The sequence below is a fragment of the Pongo abelii genome, chromosome 1, assembly GCF_028885655.2.
Source record: "Pongo abelii isolate AG06213 chromosome 1, NHGRI_mPonAbe1-v2.0_pri, whole genome shotgun sequence".
NCBI classification, from domain to species: Eukaryota; Metazoa; Chordata; class Mammalia; order Primates; family Hominidae; genus Pongo; species Pongo abelii.
The window spans coordinates 217,989,760-218,007,909 of record NC_071985.2 but is presented as its reverse complement, the minus strand read 5'-3'; the positions used below and the strand labels follow the sequence as shown (position 1 = coordinate 218,007,909).

The 18,150-nt window shown below is 60.5% G+C and overlaps 2 protein-coding genes across 5 annotated transcripts in view; both read left to right on the top strand.

Moving 5' to 3' along the window:
• The window catches only part of PLEKHM2 (pleckstrin homology and RUN domain containing M2), a 50,506-nt gene extending 39,636 nt beyond the window's left edge, over positions 1–10,870 (top strand). For 3 of the 4 annotated variants that reach the window (XM_024252868.2, XM_024252866.2, XM_063714842.1), the window contains 13 exons: positions 1,374–1,602; positions 3,064–3,882; positions 4,144–4,213; positions 4,332–4,422; positions 4,734–4,798; positions 5,167–5,255; positions 5,863–5,995; positions 6,621–6,811; positions 7,281–7,346; positions 7,978–8,137; positions 8,465–8,644; positions 8,727–8,843; positions 9,900–10,870. In XM_024252868.2, coding sequence (XP_024108636.2) covers positions 1,374–1,602; positions 3,064–3,882; positions 4,144–4,213; positions 4,332–4,422; positions 4,734–4,798; positions 5,167–5,255; positions 5,863–5,995; positions 6,621–6,811; positions 7,281–7,346; positions 7,978–8,137; positions 8,465–8,644; positions 8,727–8,843; positions 9,900–10,037 — 2,348 coding nt within the window. In that variant the 3' untranslated portion in view covers positions 10,038–10,870. Of the gene's footprint in view, positions 1–1,373; positions 1,603–3,063; positions 3,883–4,143; positions 4,214–4,331; positions 4,423–4,733; positions 4,799–5,166; positions 5,256–5,862; positions 5,996–6,620; positions 6,812–7,280; positions 7,347–7,977; positions 8,138–8,464; positions 8,645–8,726; positions 8,844–9,899 lie in introns of those variants that run through there. The other variant, XR_008516730.2, reaches the window with a different exon arrangement.
• Positions 10,871–10,969: 99 nt separating this feature from the next.
• SLC25A34 (solute carrier family 25 member 34) lies at positions 10,970–18,043 on the top strand. Its single transcript, XM_002811440.6, has 5 exons — positions 10,970–13,026; positions 14,093–14,158; positions 14,257–14,409; positions 14,756–14,890; positions 15,357–18,043. The coding sequence occupies exons 1-5, from the start codon at positions 12,649–12,651 to the stop codon at positions 15,537–15,539; spliced, it is 915 nt and encodes a 304-aa protein (XP_002811486.2). The 5' UTR covers positions 10,970–12,648; the 3' UTR covers positions 15,540–18,043.
• The last annotated feature ends 107 nt before the right edge of the window (positions 18,044–18,150 follow it).

Genomic DNA, 18,150 nt, shown 5'->3' with positions numbered 1-18,150 from the left:
AGCCATGGCTCTTGCCATTGACCCTCACCCAGGCGGTTTCACCAGCTGGGCCTCAGCTCTCTGCTTGGGTGGCTCCCATCTGCCACTGGCCATATGGGCTGTGTGCTTCACCTGCGCATGCTCCCTCTCCTGCCCTGTTCCAGTAACCAGGGGCAGATGGCTGGGTGGGGCGGGATGTCTAAGCCAGCTCCCCTCTCGGGGGCCGTGTCAGGGTATGACTCAGAAAGGACCAATCAGTGAGCTGATGCTTGAATGAAATGGAGTTCTTGGCCAGGCGCGGTGGCTAACTCCTGTAATCCCAACACTTTGGGAGGCCGAGGCGGGCAGATCACGAGGTCAGGAGATCGAGACCATCCTGGCCAACATGGTGAAACCCCAGCTCTACTAAAAATACAAAAATTAGCTGGGATGGTGGCGCATGCCTGTAATCCTAGCTACTTGGGAGGCTAAGGCAGGAGAATCACTTGAACCCGGGAGTCGGAGGTTGCAGTGAACCGGGCTCGCGCCACTGCACTCTAGTTTGGCGACAGAGAGAGACTCCGTCTCAAAAAAAAAAAATGGAGTTCTCAGCACCACCCTTGCAGGGGCGCCTGGTCCTGCCCCCGAGGAGTATGTAGGGTCGGGGGTGCTGGGGAGAAGCAGCCTGGGGGGTGGCCTCTCGGACCCCTGTCTTTGCCCCTTTGCACCTTGTTCTCATTGCCCTGCTCTGTCATCTTGTCTCTACTGTGTGCTCTGGGCATCTCCCTCTGCCCTGTGGTTCCCACCCCTTGGGCTCCCATCCTGTCCTCCCAGCCTCTGCCCCCACTCTGCACCTCTCACTTTCTCTGCTGTCTTCCTCCATTCTTCTCCCTTTGTGTTCCTTTTACCTCTGCAAGGGACCCTTCAGAGGACTTTGGGCACCTCTCAGCCCTACAAGTGGGGTATGGGGCTAACGGGGCTGCTGGGTACCCCTGTAGCGTCCTGGCAGGAAGGCTCTGAGGGTAACCTAAGAGGCATGCAGCCTGGCTCCTCTCTAGGGCTCCCAGCCACCCATGGAGGCCTCGAAGTCACCATCCCTATGGGACTTAAGCCTGGAGCTTGAGCCTGGAGGCTGCTTCACCGCGGGGGCCCTTAACACAAACTCAGCCAAATTGTTGTGCGCTCTGGAGGGCCCCCAGGGGTGGTGGAGATGGTGTTCCCTCCAAGTTGCTCCTAAAGTACAAAATCCCATGTCCTGTTAGGTTGTGGCTTCTACTCGAAATAGGGCCACCCCGGTCAGGTTTCCCTGGGAGGAACTGGTCAGTCTGCCTGCCTCCTGGGCTAACGCATGCTCTGGGGGTTGGGGACCCCAGGGGGTGCCTGACAGGGTGTCTCCTGCTTCCTTGTCCTCCCAGATGGAGACCTCACAGACACAGTCAGCGGTCCCCGCTCCACAGCCTCCGACCTGACCAGCAGCAAGGCCTCCACCAGGAGCCCCACCCAGCGCCAGAACCCCTTCAACGAGGAGCCGGCAGAGACTGTGTCCTCCTCTGACACCACCCCTGTGCACACCACCTCTCAGGAGAAGGAGGCGGCCCAGGACCTGGACCCGCCAGATGCCTACACGGAGCTCGAGGTCATCAGGTCAGCAGGGAGGGGCCCAGAAAGGAGCTGAGGTCCTGGGGTCCAACCTGTCCACTCCCAGCATCAGCTGTTCATCCAGGGCAGACCGGGACACCCCCTGAGGGCAGTTGCATGCCTGCCTGGAAACCCTTCCCACCTCTAGGAGGTTCTTTGAGCAAGAGGAAGTGGAGGCCTGTCCTAGTCAGCTTGGCTGCTGGAACAAAGCACCGCAGACGGGGAGCTTCCACAACAGACATCCTTTCTCACAGCTCTGGAGCCATAGTCCGAGGTCAGGGTGCCGGTGTGGCCAGACTGATGAGGGATTCACAGATGTCCCTCTTCTCGCTGTGTCGTGGCGGGGAGCAGAGAGAGCTCTCTAGGGTCCCTTTTATGAGGGCGCTGATCTCATTCCTGAGGATCCCACCCTCAGGACCTCATCACCTCCCACCCTCTGATACCATCACATCGGGAGTTAGGATTTCAACACAGGAATTTGGAGGGGACACACACATTCACTCCATTGTAGGGCTCAAGCCCTTGGAAGCAGGTGGCACAGGCAGCAACCGTGGCTGGTCTGGGGCCATGTCCAGGCTGCCAGGGCATTTGCTGGGTCTGCCTAAGATCAGAAAGCACCTTCAGGCTGGACTTCTTCCCAAGGGAGTTCTTGGAAGTTAAGATACAATTTCTGAGATTCATTGAAAGAAAAGTATCTTTGTTATACGGGCAGGACATGGAAAGGAAGGATGTGGTGGGTGGCCAGCAGGGACTGTCAACCAGAGCCTCCCCGGCTCCCTGACCTCCCCGACCCCCTCTTGAAACTTCACACTGACTAAGAGGAAAAGCCCTGTGTGCGTGTCAGACTGCCCAGGCTTGCTGGCCTGAGGCGGGGGATTGCTCCCCAGTGACTGGAGCCAGGAGGCCATCCCATGGGCTGGTTCCAGTCCACAGCAGCTTCATGCTCAGACCTGAGGTCCCTTAGCGAAGCCCGCTCCAGCCAACCTGGAACCAGAGTGGGACCCGAAGCATGAGCCCAGAAAGCGCTGAGTACTTTCTGAGTGATTCCTCCATGACGATAGCTAAGGGAAATGAGGTCAGCTCAGGATCCACATCCGAAGGGGGGCTGAGTGGAGGGGGCATTGCCTGACCAGCCATGGCCTGTTTTTCTTTCCTAGAGTGCAGCTAGCTCAGCTGTTCCATTAGGAGGAATTCAGAAGACTCACTCTGGGGTTTCTCTGGCTGCAGCCATCTGTGCCCAGCCCATGCTACCCCCACCCTGTGTCTGCCAGCAAAGGGGATACCTCGGGGCCCGAGCCACTGTTGTCCTCTGACCTAGTGCCTCCACCCAGCACTGCCTAGGACCACTGACGTGCTAGCTGTGCCCTCAGAGGTTACATGGCCAGCACTGCCACCGTGACCCAGCCTGGTTTTCCTCAGCACTGGACTACTCAGGTATTAACTCTCTCCCCATCATTACTGTCTCAGGGTCACCAAGAAGAAGAAAATTGGCAAGAAGAAAAAGAGCAGATCAGATGAGGAGGCAAGTCCACTCCACCCCGCCTGCAGCCAGAAGAAATGTGCCAAGCAGGGGGACGGTGACAGCCGCAACGATAGCCCAAGCCTTGGGCGGGACTCGCCAGACACTACACTTGCCTCCCCCCAGGAGGAGGGAGAGGGGCCAAGCAGCACCACGGAGAGCAGCGAGCGCTCCGAGCCGGGCCTGCTGATCCCCGAGATGAAGGACACCTCCATGGAGCGCTTGGGGCAGCCCCTGAGCAAGGTTATCGACCAGCTCAATGGGCAGCTGGACCCCAGCACCTGGTGCTCCCGTGCTGAGCCCCCATACCAGTCCTTTCGGACCGGCTCTCCCGGGGATGCCCCGGAGAGGCCGCCGCTTTGCGACTTTAGTGAGGGGCTTTCAGCCCCAATGGACTTCTACCGCTTTACCGTCGAGAGTCCAAGCACTGTTACATCAGGTGGCGGCCACCATGACCCTGCAGGGCTTGGCCAACCGCTGCATGTTCCTAGTAGCCCTGAGGCTGCTGGCCAAGAAGAAGAGGGAGGAGGAGGAGAGGGACAGACGCCTGGGCCCCTAGAGGATACCACGAGGGAGGCTCAGGAGCTGGAGGCCCACCTGTCCCTGGTCAGGGAGGGGCCTGTGTCTGAGCCAGAGCCTGGGACCCAGGAGGTTCTCTGCCAGCTCAAGCGAGACCAACCCAGCCCGTGTCTGAGTAGCGCTGAGGATTCTGGGGTGGATGAGGGACAGGGGAGCCCTTCGGAGATGGTCCATTCCTCGGAGTTCAGGTAACAAGACTGCGGCTGGCATGGGACTCTCCCAGCCCTTGAAGCTGGGGACACTGCGCCTCTGACCTCCAGATAAATTAAGCACTAGGAAGACCCAGCCTGAGTGAAAAGGGGTGTGGGCCTCCCTCCCTAACTTTGGCTCCTAGTGGGAGGCGGAGGCACTACCCCCTGGCTCTGGGGGGGGGGTGTGGCCTCTCTCACCCCTGCCCGCCTGACACCTCGCCCTCCTGACACCTCGCCCTCCTGACTTGGCCCTTACAGAGTAGACAACAATCACCTGCTCCTGCTAATGATCCACGTGTTCAGAGAAAACGAAGAGCAGCTGTTCAAAGTAAGTCCTAGGAACTCAGGAGTGAGCAAGAGACGGCAAGGGTGAGGCGGGATGGGCCACCGCCCCCGCTGGAGCAGCAGGAGCCACCTGCCTGACCCTTGTCTGCTTCGGCCCCCAGATGATCCGGATGAGCACTGGGCACATGGAGGGCAACCTGCAGCTGCTGTACGTGCTGCTCACAGACTGCTATGTCTACCTGCTCCGGAAAGGTGCCCGCCGCCCCCGGGCAGACAGCGGGTTGTGGACGAGGCTGACTCTCAGCCACTTTTCCCCAGTCCCCTTGCCCTCTGAGTGCCTCCCGGCTGCCTGGCATGCAGTGATGGAAAGGCACCCCAAGGAAGGTGTTGCCAGCAGCCCTGAGACGTGAGCCTGGGGCTCCCTCTGTGAGCACTCCACGCCATTCTCCTATTGCAGGGCAAGGAGAGGCCCCCTAAGAGAGGGGGCTATGTCTAAGAAAATGGGGCAGGGGGAGGGAATAGAGGCCTGTGGGGATAATAGGCCTTGGGGTCTCCTCTCTCAGGGGCCACAGAGAAGCCATACCTGGTGGAAGAGGCCGTTTCTTACAATGAACTTGACTATGTGTCGGTGAGTCCAGGCTCCGCAGTTGCGCGCCTGCTGTAGGTACAGGGCTTCTCAAGCCACTTACCCATAGAACTGCAGGGCGAGGCACGGCCCCTTACTCACCTCCCGGGGTTGGGCACCAACTTAACTCTCAGAGAGGCTTCTGTACACAATGCTAGGGGTAAGAACCAAGCTTGAGGTCGCCTCTTCCCGTGCTAGACTTCTGACTGTCCCTCCCTCACTCATGCCAGCCCCTGGCCTCTGGGGCTTTACTTGGTGGCGGCCCAGGGTGTGCTTCTTCCTCCCCAGCAAGCACTCAGCCTGGCCACACTGCCTCCTCCACCAGGCAGCAGCTAAGCCCCAAGTGCATGTCAGGGTGTGGTTTCTGGCAGGTTGGCCTTGACCAGCAGACGGTGAAGCTGGTGTGCACCAACCGCAGGAAGCAGTTTCTGCTGGACACGGCTGATGTGGCGCTGGCTGAGTGAGTGGCAACCCCGCCCCTCTGGAAGGATTGGAGAGTCCGCAGCTGCCCATAGGTGTGGGTGGCCTGGGGGTTGGGGGTGGGAGTGGGAAGTGGGAGATCCAGGAGGGGAAACCAGATGCATTCCCTCTGGAACCTGCATCTGCTCAGAGAGGCAGGCAAGTAGACGACAATCATAGGACTCATGTGGTCAGCCCAGGTGACCTCAGCCCCTGGCGACTCTTGGGGGTGCTGGCATGAGTTGTCGGACAGGAAGGCAGGCAGAGAGCCATGCTGCTGGGCCAGGCGTGCCCTTGAACGTTTGCATCCTTGTCGTGGCTCAAGGTCCCACTCATTCAAGTCCTGCCCACCCTCTTTGTCTGTCTTCCCTCACTGTCAAAATCCAAGGCCCCTTGGCCATTGAGAACAATCAGGCCCGTTCCAGTTGTCATTTTGATGACCTTGGACCTGCGTCATTGCCGCACCTGCCGCCCTGGTCACTGGGTCTAGCCAGATCCCTCCCCCAAGTTTCTGTGACCCCTCCAGGCCAGGAGCGCTCAAGACTAAGCCCTGTCCAGTTGAGGCCCTGTTCCTAGGCCTCTAACCACAAACCTCACTCCCTGTGCAGGTTCTTTTTGGCTTCTTTGAAGTCAGCCATGATCAAAGGCTGTCGAGAACCTCCCTACCCCAGCATCCTGACAGATGCCACCATGGAGAAGCTGGCACTGGCCAAATTTGTGGCCCAAGAATCGAAGTGTGAGGTAAGAACCTGGGGAGGAAGCTGAGTGCAGCCCCTGAGATAGCAGAGCAGCAGCCGCCTTGGCGTGAGCGTTAAGGGATGCACATAGATGTCTTTGCCATTTCACAATTGCCTACCTGGCTGGGCGGGGCGGGGCGGGGCAGGGCGGGGTGGGGCGGGGCAGGGCGGGGCGGGGCTTTCCCACCCTGGAAGGGAGGAAGGTCATGTCCACCTTCCTCCTTGGGGTGTGTCCTAAGGTTAAAACACCCTTGCTCGGCAGGTCACAGTGGCTCACGCCTGTAATCCCAGCACTTTGGGAGGCCAAGGCAGGCAGATCACCTGAGGTCAGGAGTTCGATACCAGCCTCGCCAACATGGCGAAACCCCGTCTCTACTGAAAATACAAAAATTAGCCAGGCGTGATGGTGGGCGCCTGTAATCCCAGCTACTTGGGAGGCTGAGGCAGGAGACTTGCTTGAACCTGGGAGGTGGAGGTTGCAGTGACTGGAGATCACACCACTGCACTCCAGCCTGGGCGACAGAGCGAGACTCCATCTCAAAAAGAAAAAAAAAGGCCCAGTCCGGGCTCAGCCACCTGCCTGGCCCAGGCCTTACTTGCTTTGTCCCCCATGCCCATCCCCACATCAGGCATCTGCTGTCACCGTGCGCTTCTACGGCCTTGTGCACTGGGAGGACCCCACAGACGAGTCCCTGGGCCCCACACCCTGCCACTGCTCACCCCCTGAGGGTACCATCACCAAAGAAGGCATGCTGCACTACAAGGCGGGCACCTCCTACCTGGGCAAGGAACACTGGAAGACGTGCTTCGTGGTGCTCAGGTGGGAGCCCTGGCAGCTCTGGGCCTGGGGCTTGGGCCCTGGGGTGGCTGGGCTGTCAGGTCCCCAGTGGGGATCTCTCCACAGCAGGTCACTAAGGGAGCAGCCTGAGGAGAGGACGCTTCCCTTCCCTACAAGAGCTTGGAGTTGACTTAGGTCAGGCTGTTAGAGCTTCTCTGTAGAGCCAGTCATCTTTGGGGCCCCAGGAATCCCTGAGTGCCTCAGGGGAGGATGCAGGCTTGGTCCCCCGATGAACCTTGAGCTGCGCCCCAGGTCTGCTGAGGTGGCCACGTTCCCTGCTGAGCCCCCAGGCCCTTCTTCACCCTCCCTTCCGTAGATGACAGCCCTCGGCGTCCTTTGCCTCAGGTTCATGGCCACAGCATATGCGTGGGAGGGGAACCCTGGGACCCGGGCTCCGCCTTGCCCCAGTTCCTGGGACAGGCCTCACTTGCCCTGTGTTGTACCCCTGCAGCAATGGGATCCTCTACCAGTACCCAGACCGCACCGATGTCATCCCTCTGCTCTCGGTGAACATGGGGTGAGTGTCCCGGGAGAAGCGGGTGTATCCTGGGGCCCAGAGCTGCCGTCTCCCTGGTTCGAGATGGCTGCCCCTGTTGGCAGTTCAGCCTCACCCTCAGCCCCACCCCATCCAGCGGCCGTGACAGGTGGCCTGGGGCTTCCGCGCTCTGAGGGCTGCAAGGAGCCCACAGGAGGGGAGGAGGGAGGCAGCAAGGAGCTCCTGGCTTAGAACAGATCCAGTCTGATGGAGGAGGCAGGCCCTTCCCCAGAAGCTCCCGGCCTGATGGGAGATGGACGTTCGGGTATTTGGGAGGAACAGCGGGCCTTCACGAGGAAGCATGTGTGAATGAATGCGGCCGATTCTCAGAGGGCCAGAGGGACAGCTGATTCCCAGCCCCGCCTAGCCATGCTTGGGTATCTAGAGGATCTCGGATACCCTGGAGGTGAAAGGCATTACACAGAAAGCTGGTGGGTGGGGCTCCCAGACCTCTCCTGGGAGCTGGAGGGGCCTGGAGAACCCTCTGGTATCCTCCAGCCTCCAGGACGGTGGGGCAGACCCTGTGCCGCACACCCTGCACCAACCCTGGGGGCTGCCGCCCCATGCTGCCCTTGCCTCCTCGCTCCCGTTTCACCCTCCTCCTCTGGCCCAGGGGGGAGCAGTGCGGTGGCTGCCGGAGAGCCAACACCACGGATCGGCCCCACGCCTTCCAGGTCATTCTCTCCGACCGGCCCTGCCTGGAGCTGAGTGCTGAGAGCGAGGCCGAGATGGCCGAGTGGATGCAGCATCTCTGCCAGGCTGTGTCCAAAGGGGTGAGCTTCGCCTGCCCCCACCGCTCACCTGGCTTGCCTGCCCCCACCGCTCACCTGGCTTGCCTGACCCACCCAGACCCCCAGGGTCCCATCCCTAAACCCATAGTCACAGAGCAACCTGAGGGCCAAGATGGACCTCCAGGGGGCAGCCCAGGAATGGACCCTGGAGCTCAGGGGCATCACCCCCATCCCCGCCTCTGCTCTCAGTCCCTGGAGGGAGATCCCTGGAGGGAGAGCAGAAGGGCTGGCTGGTCCCCTGGAGTGGGGAGTTCTGGTGCAGACCAGCCCTGGAGGCCCCAGCCTGCCCCTCCCCTGCCCCGCTGCCAGGTCATCCCCCAGGGCGTAGCTCCCAGCCCCTGCATCCCCTGCTGCCTGGTCCTCACGGATGACCGCCTCTTCACGTGCCATGAGGATTGCCAGACCAGCTTCTTCCGCTCTTTGGGCACAGCCAAGCTGGGTGACATCAGTGCCGTCTCCACCGAGCCGGGCAAGGAGTACTGCGTCTTGGTGAGCTGGGGGTGGGGGCGGGGCTGCAGGGCCTGCAGAAGGAAAGCTCTGGCTGCTCACCCGGGGGACTGGCTCTCCCTAGGAGTTCTCCCAGGACAGCCAGCAGCTCCTCCCGCCCTGGGTCATCTACCTGAGCTGCACTTCTGAACTGGACCGATTGCTGTCTGCACTGAACTCTGGGTGGAAAACCATCTATCAGGTACCCAGCTGCCCAGGAAACCCATTAGCCAGGGACCCTGTGGAGTGGGAGCCACTCCCCGGGGAGAGGACCCCCTGCTGCTCCCAGGACCTGGCCCTGCCTCTAGGGACCTGGGCACAGCCATGTACCAGGGCGCTCCTGCCTCAGCCCCGGGGGTGAGTGCCTGCTGCTCTTGAAACAAACCCAGGAGAGTCCTCACTGTCCTTGCCGTCTCTTGCTGCGCACAAGCCTGCCAGGCTGGGGAGCCGGAGGCCCTCAAGCCACTCATCATTGCTGCCTCAAGGGCCTGGGAGGGAAGGGGTGGGCCCTGGGAGGTGGGTGTGGGACTCCAGCCTCGATGGTTCTGCCTCTGGTTTGGACTGGGCCTTGGGTGATTGAGGGTGGCCTGGCAGGAGAGAGCTGTCTGGGGGCAGAGGCCAAGGTGAGCATGTTGGTGCCGGCCCCAGACTGAGCAGACACACCTGACAGGCACAAAAACTTAGAACCAAAGGGACAAAACCCTGACTCCCAGTGAGTCTGAGGCCAAAGCTGAAAACAGAACCCAAGAAGCTTAATTCCTGACCTCAGTTCCAACCAATTGTGGTGGACCTCCAGCTGTGCTCAGATGGGGAGCACAAGATTGGCAGTACCCTCTTCCTTGCCCTCCAGGCTTAGCGCCAGTGTGGGAGCGTGCTCATGAGAGCACGCTCAAGTGGGTTTTGAGCACATGCTACGCTCTAGCCCCGTGGAAGCCTGGACTAGCCAGAGGCAGAGAACAGCTCAGGACAGCCCACCTCCCTGCAGAGCCAAACAGAGTGCAGCGCCTGCCTCTCTGGGCCATCCTGAGAGCTGGGGCCTTCCCAGGAAAGAGGGGGCTCGGGGGGACCACCCCATCCTCAGCTCAAGCCCCTGGAAGAGTGGGAGAAACTAGCAGCATGGAAGCTGTTCCCAGGGAGAGATGGGAGGGCCTGACAGGGGCTCTGTGGCCAAGGCAGGGGCAGGCCTGGTGCCCACAAGCCCTGAAGACTCCTGTGGCCCTCAGTGGCCCTCATCTGTTCTCTGCACACCCCAACACAGGTGGACCTCCCCCACACGGCGATCCAGGAAGCCTCCAACAAGAAGAAATTCGAGGATGCCTTGAGCCTCATCCACAGCGCCTGGCAGCGGAGCGACAGTCTCTGCCGCGGCCGAGCCTCCCGAGACCCCTGGTGCTGAGGCAGAGCTGGTTGGCGTCCCTGGAGGGCAGGAAAGGAAGGCACGCCAGCCGGCAGGCACACTGTCATGGCTGTTGTCATGCTGTCGGGAGCCTACAGCCCACCCCTGCCCCGGGCGGCAGAACCACCGAGTGTGGCTTAAGACAGGGTCCCTCCACTCCAGGGATCCAGGTCAGGTGCCCGGCACCCCTGGGCATCCTGCCCGACAGGTAGCGAATGGAGGTCGCTGGGGGCAGAGGGTCTGAGCCCTGTGGGCTCTGCGGATGCACGCCCTCCTCCCGGGCCTCTGCCTCAGTCTGCAGAATCTCTGCCGAGTGGCACTGAGAACACCATCCATCTAAGGAAGAATGAAAGAACCAGGAGGGCGGGAGCCTCCTCTTCCTCTCCTGGGTTGGGGGCTGGGGCCCTGAGTGCCCAGCCATCCTCGTTCGTGTTTGAACACTCTCCTGGCCAAGTGGGGAAGCGGGAACACGGGGTGTCTGCGCATGCTTCCTCCTCTTAGCTCCATCACTGCGCACATAGCTGCCTGCCTCGCCAGATGCAGGGGGGTAGGCAGCCCTCCCTGGCTGCCAGGAGGCTCTGCATGCCCACAGTCCTGCCCTGTCTCTCCCCTCAACCCGGCAGTGCCTGTAACACAGAGGAGCAAAGGGGGTGGATGGGGGGCTTGGAGAAGGGCGGAGCCCACCAGCCTGGCATCCATGTTGACATCTTCTGACTGTCCCCTGCTTGGCTGGAGCCGGGCCCTTCCCTAGAGCTTCGTCAAGAGCCTCCTGGGGAACGGGTCAGGTGGTTTGGGTTTTGTTTTTTAAAATAAAATAGACACGTTATATTGCCGAGGCTTGTCACTGGCCCTTTTTGAGCAGGGTAGGGGAAGGGAGCTCTCCAAATCCCTTGGGCCCTTTTCTGCAAATCTTCCTCCATCATCTGCCCTGTGTGTCTGCATGACACACGGGACATGCAGAACCAGATCAGCCACAGCTGCCTGGTGGACTCACTGTCTGCAGACCCTCAGGCCCTGGGAGTTTCTCGGGCTGACCTTTGCCCTCCGTCCTGTTCTGTTTGCTGCAGCCACCAGCTCAAGCCCCAGGGCACGTCTGCGCTGCCGCCCACCATCTGCAGCCCACCCCGGGGCAGGGCGCTCCTGCCTCCACAGCCCCGGGGGTGAGTGCCCAAACCCAGGAGAATCCAAGCTGTCCTCACCGCCTCTTGCTGCGTCGTCCCCTCCAGGGCTGGCCAGAGGGTGACAACCCTGCCAGGCCGGGAGCCTGAGGCCCTCAAGCCACTCAGCATTGCTGCCTCAAGGGCCTGGGAGGGAAGGGGTGGGCCCTGGGAGGTGGGTGTGGGACTCCAACCTGGGTGGTTCTGCCTCTAGATTGGACTGGGCCTTGGGTGATTGAGGGTGGCCTGGCAGGAGAGAGCTGTCTGGGGGCAGAGGCCAAGGTGGGCATGTTGGTACCGGCCCCAGCCTGAGCAGACACACCTGACAGCTGGCCCAGGTGGCGTTCTCTTCTCAGCAGGCACAAAGGGCATCCCAGGGCCGCTCTGTCCCACTGGCTGCCTGGCCATTCCTTCAGGGAGCAGCAGAGCCTCCTGCCCAGCCCAGGAGGAGCTCCCCCAGCAGGAGGGCAGGCCTGGCAGCAAGTCCTTACCAGCCAAGGTCACTCCTCAAGTCCTACTCACCCAGGCGCCCTGAACTCCTGGGAGCAGCGAGGGGGGCATAGGAGCCAGAGGCAGTGGGGGTGGGGGCGAGCAGGCGATGCGGGTGCCTTTATTGGGTGCAGCACTGACCTAGGCACACTCTTCTCATTGCCAGTCCTCCACAGAACCTTCTAGAGTGGATGTCAGTATCTCCATTTTATAAATGAGAGAAACTGAAGCTCTGAGAGGAAGTGACTTGCCCAGGGGTCGCACATAAGAGCCACATCTGGGACTCCAATCAGCTCCCCAGGGCTCCAGAGCCCTTCTCTACTTCTGACCCTGCTGAGCTGGGCCTATAGACGGTGGGAGCCAGACTGGAAGACTGAGTCCTGGAAAGGGGGAGTCAGTCACCAGGGACCCATCAGGGGCAGGGTGGGGCAGGGGCGGAGTTGGCCGTGTACCCCATGCCAGGGACCTCCCAGTCACTTGCCCCCTGCCCAGGGCTCTGCCAAAGCTGGACAGGCTAAGCCAGAGGCAAGGCAGGGGTGCCAGCCCTTTGCCCAGGGCCAGAGGGAGGCCAGGAGGAGGTGCCCGGGCTGGTTGGCACCTTCTCCCTATCCACGCTCTCCCTCCAGTCCCAAGTGACCTTTCCCCCAGATCCCAGGGTCCAGGCCCGCCCTCGGCTGGCAGGTGTGGGCACAGAGGCAGCTGGGATTGGTCACAGCTGGCGGAGGCGTGTCCCAGGCTCCGGCAGACCGCTGGAGCAGCTGAGCAGAGCAGGTGGACTGCTGAGATAGACCAGGGACTCCAGGCAGCCACAGGCCTGTCAGACCAGGACCCTTACCCTCTAGACATGGCCTCGGGCCCCTGCAAACCCCAGCCCCGTAGCCCTGCGAGGTTACAGACAGCCTAAACGCCACCACCACAGGGCCTGTGCCCTGACCCGGGCACAGAAGGCCACTGGCCCGGAGGCCATGGAGACGGTGCCCCCAGCAGTGGACCTGGTGCTGGGTGCTTCTGCCTGCTGCCTGGCCTGTGTCTTCACCAACCCCCTGGAGGTGGTGAAGACGCGGCTGCAGCTGCAGGGGGAACTGCAGGCCCGGGGCACCTACCCACGGCCCTACCAGGGCTTCATAGCCTCTGTCGCTGCTGTGGCCCGAGCAGACGGGCTGTGGGGTCTGCAGAAGGGGCTGGCTGCCGGCCTTCTGTACCAAGGCCTCATGAACGGCGTTCGTTTCTACTGCTACAGCCTGGCGTGCCAGGCTGGCCTCGCGCAGCAACCAGGTGGCACCGTGGTTGCGGGAGCCGTGGCGGGGGCACTGGGAGCCTTCGTGGGGAGCCCTGCTTACCTGGTGAGTGGCTTGTCTCCATCCTCCAGCATCCCGTGACCCAGCTCCCGCAGGGGCCCTGTAGCCTCCAAAGGCTGGGCTCAGTGGACCTGGGTGGGGTGGGGCTGCCGGGGTGGGGCTGCTCCCTGGAACATCCTAGCCCAGGCCTGGAATCTGCCCCTTAGCCCAGGGCACCAGGGCCTTGCTCTGATCCATGCTCCCCTGGGGACCCTGCCCCACTGGTCCTGAGCCAGGGGAGGGGCAGAGGGCGGCAGATGTGCTGGCTCAAATCCTGGCTTGGTTACTTCTCTTCCCGCGTGGCCTCGTGTACGATAAGAATAAAAGCTCCCCTTGAGGACCTCCTCCTCGTGTGCACTCTGCAGCGTCGCCTCAGGGCCACCCAAAACAAATAAAAAATTAAAAAATGTTTTGAAGAAAGCTACCCTTGGCTGGGTGCAGTGGCTCATGCCTGTAATCCCAGCACTTTGGGAGGCCGAGGCAGGCAGATCACCTGAGGTCAGGAGTTTGAGACCAGCCTGGTCAACATGGTGAAACCCTGTCTCTACTAAAAAGTACAAAAATTAGCCAGGCGTGGTGATGCATGCCTGTAATCCCAGCTACCGAGGAGGCTGCGGCAGGAGAATCGCTTGAGCCGGGTTGGCAGAGGTTGCAGTGAGCCGAGATCATGGCACTGCACTTCAGCCTGGGCAACAGAGCAAGACTCTGCCTCAAAAAAAAAAAAAGAAAGAAAGAAAGAAAAAAGCTCCCCTTGAGCAAAGGCTCGCCTTGTCCTTGGCTGGTGCTGGAGAGTCACTTTCTCACTTAATCCTCAGAGCAGCTTTCCAACCGCGACAGAATTGAGGTCCAGTGAAGGTTAAGTCACTTGCTCCAAGTCACACTGAGATGCAAAACCCAGGCCAACCCCAGAGCTGCACCTCAACCCTATTTCACCTGAACCCTAAGCTTCAGGCTCGGAACCGTGGAGCTCTGAGTTTCAGGGGCACGGGGGCAGGGGGCCCTCAACACACACAGCTCATCCTGGCTCTCCCAGGCTCCATCCCCACACCCCGTGTCCTCTCTGCTCCCATAGATCAAAACGCAGCTGCAAGCCCAGACAGTGGCCGCCATGGCCGTGGGACACCAGCACAATCACCAGGTGAGGCCTGCCACTCTCAGAGCTCCCTGGGGGCATGGATTGGGCATGCTCCCAGCCTAGGCAGGGGTGGCTAGTGACCCCGTGCCCTCTCCCCACAGACTGTCCTGCGTGCCTTGGAGACCATCTGGCGGCAGCAAGGGCTGCTGGGGCTGTGGCAGGGCGTTGGTGGGGCTGTGCCCCGAGTCATGGTGGGCTCAGCTGCCCAGCTGGCCACCTTCGCCTCTGCCAAGGCCTGGGTGCAGAAGCAACAGGTGAGGAGCTGGGGACACCTGTGCCTACCCACAGAGACACACGGGACTGAGGGGGGCCATCTGCCTCCTTCCACACGGGGAAGACCAGGGGGTGGCAACATGGGGCCCTGCCTCTGCCCTCAGAGTCGTGACTCCGGCCCTTGGTACCAGCAGGAGTGGGGGGTCAGCAGTGAACCCCAAAGCTGAGAAGGAGCTCAGGGTGGCAGAGCTGGGGCATGGCTGGAGGGGCCTCATCTGTTCCCCTTTCTGCAGCCCTTTTAGCCCCTGTGTGGTAGGAGGCAAGGAGGACACCACGTGGGTGGGTACAGGGCAGTTGCAGGGGTCAGCACCTGTGCCATCCCCACAGTGGCTCCCGGAGGACAGCTGGCTGGTGGCCCTGGCTGGGGGCATGATCAGCAGCATAGCCGTGGTTGTCGTCATGACCCCCTTCGATGTGGTCAGCACGCGGCTATACAATCAGCCGGTGGACAGAGCTGGCAGGGTGAGCAGGGGCGGGTCTGGGGGAGGACGTGGGGAGCTGGGAGCACCCTCCCCAACACACACACACACATGCACAGCCAGAGACACGCAGACACAGGCCATGCATGCAAACACATTAACTGGGCTTGTTTGCTGAGCCCCCGGGTCCCAGGCACAGGCTAAACACTTTCACATCTGGATTTTATTCCATCCTTATAATCACATTCATCTTCCTGATGAGGAAACTGAGGCTCAGACAGATCAACTGACTTGCACGAGTTCCCCCAGCTGGTAAGGGAAGGAGCCAGAACTGGAATCCAGGCCTGATCCCACAGTCTTCCCATGGCACCGCAGCCTCACAGATGTGCCCAATACAAAGGTGCTGTCCATAGGGTGTGTGGGGGTGAAACTGACCTGTGTGCCAAGATGTGGTGCCAGCCAGGGCCTCATGGCCCCCGTAGTAACACTCACCCCATGTCTTTCCCCAGGGCCAGCTCTATGGGGGCCTCACCGACTGCATGGTGAAGATTTGGCGGCAGGAGGGCCCCCTGGCACTCTACAAGGGCCTGGGCCCCGCCTACCTGCGCCTGGGCCCCCACACCATCCTCAGCATGCTCTTCTGGGACGAGCTTCGGAAACTGGCTGGGCGGGCCCAGCACCAGGGCACCTAGACAGCGGCCCTCACCCCCACGTCCTTGGCCGGAAGTGAGGGCCTGCTCCAGCACAACTGGCTGTCCCAGAGCGGGCCATGGGCCCAGGCCCTGCCAGAGGCCCCGGGAGAATGTGGACAGCTCTGGTCCACCCAGCCCCTTGGCGCACCCAGGGCCAGAGCATCCACTTCAAGTTACCACCCATTCTGTCTTCCAGAGAGTTCTCTTCCTTCTCTGTACCGTGTACTGGGTCACCACATCCCAGAGCCTTACTCAGTCACAGCAACCGCTGTGGGCACGCACACGGCATAGGCCCAGTAACTTACATACATCGGCTCACTTAGGCCTCAGACAGCAGCACGAGGCAGGCACTTTTACCTCTTTTACCATTAGAAAGCCAAGGCTGAGTGTGGTGATGGGCTTTGAGCACAGCCACACAATTTTGAAGTGGCAGAGCCAGGACTGGAGCTTAGCCCTGCTCACCCCGGACCTATGTGCTTGACAAGTGCGTGACTGTGACAGGCCCGTGGGCCCGGACTGCCCGTAGGGGTTACTGTGCCATGGCAAAGGCTGGGGTGCACCAGGAGGCTGTGGCGTCGTCACCTGCCTTATTTGCTGGGGAAGCTGTAGCAAAGAACCACAGACTGGGCGACTTAGACAATAGAAATGTATGTTCTCACAGTTGTGGAGGCTGGATGCTGGAGACCAAGGTGTCAGTGGGCTGGTTTCTTCTGAGGCCTCTGTCCATGGCTTGCAGATGCTGCCTCCTCTCTGTGTCTGCACATGGTGGTCCCTCGATGTGCATGTGGGTCCTGATCTTCTCCTTTTATAAGGACACAAATCATGTTGGCTTAGGGCCCACCCTCATGACCCCACTTTAATTTTTTTTTTTTTTTTTGAGATGAAGTCTTGCTCTGTCACCCAAGCTGCAGTGCAGTGGCGCGATCTCGGTTCACTGCAACCTTGGCCTCCTAGGTTCAAGCGATTCTCCTGCCCCAGCCTCCCAAGTAGCTGGGACTACAGGCGCCTGCCACCACACCCGGCTAATTTTTGTATCTTTAGTAGAGACGGGGTTTCGCCATGTTGGCCAGACTGGTCTCGAACTCCTGACCTCAAGTGATCCACTGGCCTCAGCCTCCCAAAGTGCTGGGATTACAGGCATGAGCCACCTCACTTGGCCCAATTTTAACTTAATTATCTCTGTCAAGAGCTTATCTCCATATACAGTCACATCCTAAGCTACTAGGGGGTAGGACTTCAACATGCACATCTGCAGGGGCTGCAGTTCAGCCAACATCATCTTTTTTTTTTTTTTTTTTTTTTTTTGAGATGGAGTCTCGCTTTGTTGCCCAGGCTGGAGTGCGGTGGTGCAATCTCGGCTCACCACAACCTCCACCTCCCAGGTTCAAGTGATTCTCCTGCCTCAGCCTCCCGAGTTGCTGCGACTATAGGTGTGCGCCACCACGCCCAGCTAATTTTGTATTTTTAGTAGAGACAGGCTTTCACTATGTTGGCCAGGCTGGTCTCGAACTCCTAACCTTGCCGCCTGCCTCGGCCTCCCAAAGTGCTGGGATTACAGGCGTGAGCCACCGTGCCTGGCCTCAGCCAACATCATCTAAGGGCTCTCACGGAGGCCTCCCAGCTGCCCGCCCTGTGGGCATTCGCACATATCCTGACAAGCCTGAAAGAAGCTCCGGGTGCCCATTGTTCAGATGAGGGGACTAAGGCCCAGGAAAGGGAAGCAATGTGGCAGGGCCAGCAGCAGACCCTGGGCCTTTCTCTAGACTGAGCACCACTCCCCATGGGTGTGCTCTCAATGCCGCACCGACCTTCACACTGCAGAGATGGACACCAACTCCCTGGCAGGGGCAGGACTGCTGCCGAGCAGCCCCACCTGCACTCCCAGCCACACCTCAAGTCTGTAAGGGCTGCTCCCAGGAACACCTGCTACTGCACACTCCAAACCAATAAAGTTTTATATTTTGTTTACTTCAACGACCCCACTCTGTGGCGAATCTCAGTCTCCCGCATCCCTGACCTCCTACCTTCTGCTCCCTCTGCCCTTTCTGTTTGTGAAAGCAGGATGGGAGCCGTGGTCCACCTGTTCAGCCCCGCCCTGCTGGACCCAGGTGAGGCCTGCCACCTAGTGGACCCAGGGAGGAGCATCAGGAAGGGCGGCCCCGGCCTGTGGGAGGAGAAGGCTCAGGCAGGCTGGGGCTGCGGAAGATTCCACGCCGAGTCAGAGCCGGAGGCTTTGGGAAGCTGGAACCAGACATTACAAAAAGCAGGCAGAGCTGACCTCCTGGCTGTGGGGGAAGAGAGCCCCAGACTTCAGGCTGAGAGGGCACAGCTGATCTCTGGCTATGGGGGGATAGAGTCCCTACTCTCAGACCCTGGGCTGAAGGGTCAGAGCCCACACTTCAGGCTGCAAGAGGACAGGACCCACACCTAAGGCTGGGCAGGACAGATGGAGCCTGGGACTTCGAGGGGGCATTGGGCAGTCCAAGCCCTCAAGGAAGATTGCTCTTTTTTTTTTTTTTTTTTTGAGACAGAGTCTTGCTTTGTTGCCCAGGCTGGAGTGCAATGGCGTGATCTCAGCTCACTGCAACCTCCGCCTCCTGGGTTCAAGCCA

What these genes read in the sequence shown, in the direction of transcription:
- SLC25A34 (XM_002811440.6), top strand. Translation starts at nt 12,649, where the DNA reads ATGGAGACGGTGCCCCCAGCAGTGGACCTGGTGCTGGGTGCTTCTGCC. An exon ending in GACACCAGCACAATCACCAG is followed by an intron (nt 14,159 to 14,256) that starts GTGAGGCCTGCC and finishes CTCTCCCCACAG; the next exon opens with ACTGTCCTGCGTGCCTTGGA. An exon ending in CCTGGGTGCAGAAGCAACAG is followed by an intron (nt 14,410 to 14,755) that starts GTGAGGAGCTGG and finishes CCATCCCCACAG; the next exon opens with TGGCTCCCGGAGGACAGCTG.